Here is a 6,038-nt window from a genome sequence, read left to right as displayed (position 1 = left end):
AAAAAAAGAAATCGGAAATCGGAAACTAATCGATGTTAAAACTCTAATTGAAACTGCAGTAGAGACTCGTTTTCCACAAATATTGATACTAAAAAAAGAAAAACAGGACAGAAATTAAGATTTGTGATTTCAAACATTTAATGGAAGAACTTTCTTTTCTATTCCCTCAGTGGTCCAGGTCTAAACCAGGTCTAAACCAGGTCTAAACCAGGTCTAAACCAAGACTGAACTACACCAGGTCTAAACCAGGTCTAAACCAGATCTAAACCAGGTCTAAACCAGAGTTTAAACCAGGTCTAAATCAGGCCTAAACCAGATCTAAACCAGGTCTAAACCGAGTTTAAACCAAGTCTAAACCGAGTTTAAACCAGGTCTAAACCGAGTTTAAACCAAGTCTAAACCGAGTTTAAACCAGGTCTAAACCAGGTCTAAACTAAGTCTAAATCAGGTGTTAATCAAGTCTAAACCAAGACTAAACTAAACCAGGTCTAAACCAGGACTAAACCAGGTCTAAACCAGGTCTAAACCAGGTCTCAACCAGGTCTCAACCAGGACTAAACCAGGTCTAAACCAGGTCTCAACCAGGTCTCAACCAGGACTAAACCAGGACTAAACCAGATCTAAACCAGGACTAAACTAAACCAGGACTAAACCAAAGCTGAAACCAGGACTAAACTAAACCGGGTCTAAACCAGGTATAAAGCAGGAATAAACCAGGACTAAACCAGGTCTAAAACAGGACTAAACTGAGTTTAAACCAGCTCTAAACCAAGACTAAACTAAACCAGGTCTAAACCAGGGTTAAATGAGGTCTAAACCAGGACTAAACTAAACCAGGTCTAAACTAAACCAAGTCTAATCTAAACCAAATCTAAACCAAATCTAAACTACAACAGATCTGAATCCAAGACTAAACTAAACCGGGACTAAACCAGGTCTAAAAGAGGACTCGTTTTCAAGTGAACAGCTCCTTTTACTTTTTAGTTCAGTCGAGATTGACAATTCCAGGTCTGAAATTAAATGATCCAAATGATTCCAGTGAAAGTGTGCGGACTTTAAAAACACAGTGGAGCACTTCCTGTTATATCACCACATCATGACATCACAAGGTGGAACAGAGTGTTTTCAGTTCGAGAGAACTAAAAAAAAAAGCGCCTAAATCTGCAGGTTTGTGTGTTAAAAATGTGTCCAGTTCTGTTTGCGACGAGGAAACAACATTATAACAGTAAATAACGTAATACGAGCTCTTTAATGCTCTACTGCGGGACATTCCAGGCCGTGTGTGGAGCCGTGGTTACCTTGGCGAGCATGGCCAGGTGCTGGTTCTGGACGATGGCTGTTCTGTACGTGGCCAGTCCTCCCTCCTCTAGGTTGGGGAACAGGTAGTACAGGTGCACGCTGAGGAAAAAACAGAGAGAGAATCAAATTTAACAAAATAAACACACAAAAAAACACCTCTTACCGATGTCACAAAATGAGTTCTGGGTTGGTAAAATTATACGACGTTCCAAATCATTTTAAATCAGAAAATGAGAATAGGGAGACGACAATGGAGAAGTGATTCGTGACACAATCATCGGCTGAATCCAGTAATTGGCAAGTGGCTGGTTTAGAATATTTTGGTTATGGTTTTGAGCAGAACACATCAAATTAGAAAGTCACCGCTCCAAACTTTTATTAATTAGTGTTAGTGTGTAAAAAATAAAATCAGCAATGGACTTAATGTATTTTTATAAAGGGTGTCCCAAAACATTTGACATCATTTCACAGGCCAATAATTTTATTTTATTTTTTAATTTAATTAAATTTTACCATTTTATTTTATTTGTTTATTTTTTATTATATTTTTATTTTATTATTTATTTATTTTATTTATTGTTTTATTTATGTTTTTTGTTTTATTTTATTTTGTTTGATTTATTTATTTTTTTTATTATTTTATTTTATTTTTCTTTATTTTTAATTTGATTTAATTATTATTTATTTATTTTATTTATTGATTGATTTATTATTTTGTTGGCATCAGTTTAAAGACAATTTATTATTTGTTTTATTTTTTTATTATTTTATTTTTCTTTATTTAAAAAAATATTTAATTATATTTTTATTATATTTTATTTTATTTATTTATTATTTTGTTGGCATCAATTTAAAGACAACAACAACAACAACAAAATCTGACAGTTAACACAAATACATATTTCTGCCATTATTTGCCTTTGTCTTGTAAAGCAACAGGAAAAAATAAATAAAAAATCTTTTAAACCTTTCACAGATCAAGAAAAAAATTACATTCCTTTAATTCTTATTTATTTCTAATTTCTTTAATTCTTGTTGAAATAACCTCAAATTTTCACAGAATGTATAGAAACAGATCAAAGATTTTTACTTTAAACCAGTGACTAATCCAGGACTAAAACAGGACTAAACCAGGACTAAACCAGGACTAAACCAGGACTAAAACCAGGACTAAAACCAGGACTAAACCAGGACTAAAACCAGGACTAAAACCAGGACTAAAACCAGGACTAAAACCAGGACTAAAACCAGGACTAAAACCAGGACTAAAACCAGGTCTAAAACCAGGACTAAACCAGGACTAAACCAGAACTAAAACCAGGACTAAAACCAGGTCTAAAACCAGGTCTAAACCAGGACTAAACAGGACTAAACAGGACTAAACCAGGACTAAACCAGGACTAAAACCAGGTCTAAAACAGGACTAAACCAGGACTAAACCAGGAATAAACCAGGACTAAACCAGGTCTAAAACCAGGTCTAAAACCTAGGACTAAAACCAGGACTAAAACCAGGACTAAAACCAGGACTAAAACCAGGACTAAAACCAGGACTAAAACTAAAACAGGACTAAAACCAGGACTAAAACAGGACTAAAACCAGGTCTAAAACCAGGACTAAAACCAGGACTATAAACCAGGACTAAACAGGACTAAACCAGGTCTAAACCAGGTCTAAAAACCAGGACTAAACCAGGTCTAAAACCAGGACTAAAACCAGGTAAACAGGAAAACCAGGTCTAAAACCAGGACTAAAACCAGGACTAAAACCAGGACTAAACCAGGGGCTAAACCAGACTAAACCAGGTCTAAAACCAGGACTAAAACCAGGACTAAACCAGGACTAAACCAGGACTAAAACCAGGTCTAAAAGGACTAAATCAGGACTAAACCAGGTCTAAAACAGGATATAACCAGGACTAAATCAGGACTAAAACAGGTCTAAAACAGGATATAACCAGGACTTAACCATGCCGCCTGATTCCTTTCGCTTCTCCGTGTTTGACAGAGTTTAAGAAAGCAAAGGTTCGAATCCTGCACTTGCGGGACTGAAACTTCTGTCGAGCGCAGACCTCGACTCTGCACAAACAACCAAACTCTTTACATGTTCAGTACCAAGTCCAAACTCGTTCACCAGGACTGAACCAGAACTGAACCAGGACTGAACCAGAACTGAACCAGACTGAACCAGAACTGACACATTTGTTCCAACAGACAGAAACAGTCTTTGTGAAATCTACCGTTCTATATCTACGGTGAAGATGTAAACACACTGGAGCACTTCCTGTATCACCACATGACATCACGGGGTGGAACAGAGCGTTTTCGGTTTGATCCTGTTGATAAAACGAGCGTCGTGTTTGGACAGTGACTCTAAAACGTCCTTCATTTCCACCAGGCGTCTTTCATTTTGTTCTAATTATTTCAGTACGATGGACGTCGGGTTTTTTTTTGTTTTTTTTTTGCAGATTGTTTTGGCTCTTGGGTCCAGCGCTCGCTCCACTGACTGCACAGCTGGGTCCCTCCTCACCCCTCCTCCTCTTCCTCCTCTCCCTCTCTTCTCTCTCTCCATCTCTTCTCCCCTCTCCCTCCTTCTCTCTCTCTCGTCTAATTAATCCTCATCATCCTCCTCCTCCTTCTCTCCCTCTGTCCTCAACTACTACTACTGCTACAACTACTGCTGCTACCACTACAACTACAACTGTTACTATGAGTACTACTGGGACTACAACTGCTGCTACTACTACAACTACTACTACTGCTACTACGAGTACTACTGCGACTACTGCTGCTACTACAGCTACTGTGAATAGTATAACTACTCTGAATACTGCGACTACTACAACTACTGCAACTATTATGACTCCTAGGACTACTGTGAATACTGCGAATACTACAACTACTGAGACTAAACTGCTACTACTACAACTACTACTACTACGGCTGCTGCGACTATTGCTCCTACTGCTGCTACTACAACTACTACAACTGCTGCTACTACTACTACTGTGACTACTACTCATTTGTGCCAAAAAATGTGCATAAAAATGAATAACTACGCAACGCCGACACATTCTACATGCAACAAGAAGGAAACTAAAAGTACAAGTAAAGTAAAGTAAAGTAAAGTACAGAGCAGAGGGCGTACGTCAGGGAGGTGAAAACAGCGTCTCGAAAAGAAGCGATTAAAGTTTTCCTCAAACATCGCTCCAAATACAAACTTCAGAGAGTCAATGAGAAGAAAGCACTAGAAGATGATTTAAAGTTGTGAAAAGTCCATTGAGCGGAGCGATCATCACCGCTTCTACTCATCAGGGACGCACTGGTGCAGCTTTTACACCTCTGATACCGATTTCAATACTAAAGCCAAAAGTATCTGGAGAAACCTGATATCAGCCAACGCCAGGAACATTTAATTCCTTTAAAGAGAAATAAAATAAGATAAAAACTGATCCAAATGTGTAATGGAGCTGAACGGTTTGTGTAAGTGGAAGCTTAGACAAAGACTTTCTGGGACAAAAAAAAAAAAACGTTTTTGTCAGTGTTTTCTCATGTGTGAATTGTGTCTCCATGGTAACCGCTGGACATTCCACCATACAGGCACATGTAGGACTCCCCCAGCCCGACGTCATTGCAAAGTATTAACCCTTCCAGACCAGTGTTGAGAAGGTGACTTTTAAAATGTATTCTCCTACAGATTACAGATTACAACAAATTAAATTACTTAAAGTGAGTAATGTAATCTGAATACTTTGGATTACTTGATATATTCATGCTTTTTAAAAGTGCATGAATGAACCAACCACATCCTGAAAATTCATGTTTGTTCTCTTTAAATTGTCTGTTGAGCTCAAATCTCCATGAATAAGCGACTGTTTACAGTAAAGAAGCAAAGAGCAGGAAATCTGAACATAAGATGTTTTATCTGCTAAAAGAAAATAAAAAGTCCAGTCTTTATTTAACCAGATTAAAAATATTATTGATAGAGAAATTATTTTTATATGAGATCACCTTAAATTATGTTCACCTACTGTTAGGTGTCATACTGTTTAGACCTGGTTTAGTCCTGGACTGGGTTAGTCCCAGTTTTAGTCTTGGTGTTAGTCCTGGCTTAGTCCTGGTTTTAGTTCTGGTATAGTCCTGGTTTAGTCCTGGCTTAGACCTGGTTTTAGTCCTGGTATAGTCCTGATTTAGTTCTGGTTTAGTCCTGGTTTTAGTCCTGGTTTAGACCAGGATTTAGTCCTGGTTTAGTCCTGGTTTAGACCTGGTTTAGACCTGGTTTAATAATGGTTTAGACCTAGTTTAATCCTGGTTTAGACCTGGTTTAGTACTGGTTTGGTCCTGGACTGGGTTAGTCCCAGCTCTAATCTTGGTTTTAGTCCTGCTTTAGTCCTGGTTTTAGTCCTTGGTTTTAGTCCTGGTTTTAGTCCCGGTTTTAGTCCTGGTTTTAGTCCCGGTATAGTCCTGATTTAGTCCTGGACTGGTTTAGTCCCGGTTTTAGTCCTGGTGTTAGTCCCGGTTTTAGTCCTGGTGTTAGTCCCGGTTTTAGTCCGTTAGTCCTGGTTTTAGTCCTGGTGTTAGTTCTGTATGTGTTGCCTCATAACATTCAAATTTGTCTCAACTTTACCTTGAAAAAAAAAGTACATGGTAACACTTTAGATTAGGAACCACATATTAATAGGTAATTAATAGTAAAATGCATAATAAGTGCTTAATTGCATCTTTGTTAGTATTTATAAA

The 6,038-nt window shown here is 37.7% G+C and overlaps 1 protein-coding gene across 1 annotated transcript in view; it reads right to left on the bottom strand.

Annotated features, from left to right (window-relative positions):
* The window catches only part of drosha (drosha ribonuclease III), a 322,738-nt gene that overhangs the window by 169,248 nt on the left and 147,452 nt on the right, over positions 1-6,038 (bottom strand). The window contains 1 exon segment of the mRNA XM_055151233.1: positions 1,299-1,398. Coding sequence (XP_055007208.1) covers positions 1,299-1,398 — 100 coding nt within the window.

The sequence above is a fragment of the Boleophthalmus pectinirostris genome, unplaced genomic scaffold (assembly GCF_026225935.1).
Source record: "Boleophthalmus pectinirostris isolate CB_2022bp ecotype Guang Dong unplaced genomic scaffold, ASM2622593v1 HiC_scaffold_15, whole genome shotgun sequence".
In the NCBI taxonomy this organism is placed as follows: Eukaryota; Metazoa; Chordata; class Actinopteri; order Gobiiformes; family Gobiidae; genus Boleophthalmus; species Boleophthalmus pectinirostris.
The sequence above is the reverse complement of the archived record's forward strand: the minus strand, read 5'-3'. Positions and strand labels throughout refer to the sequence as shown.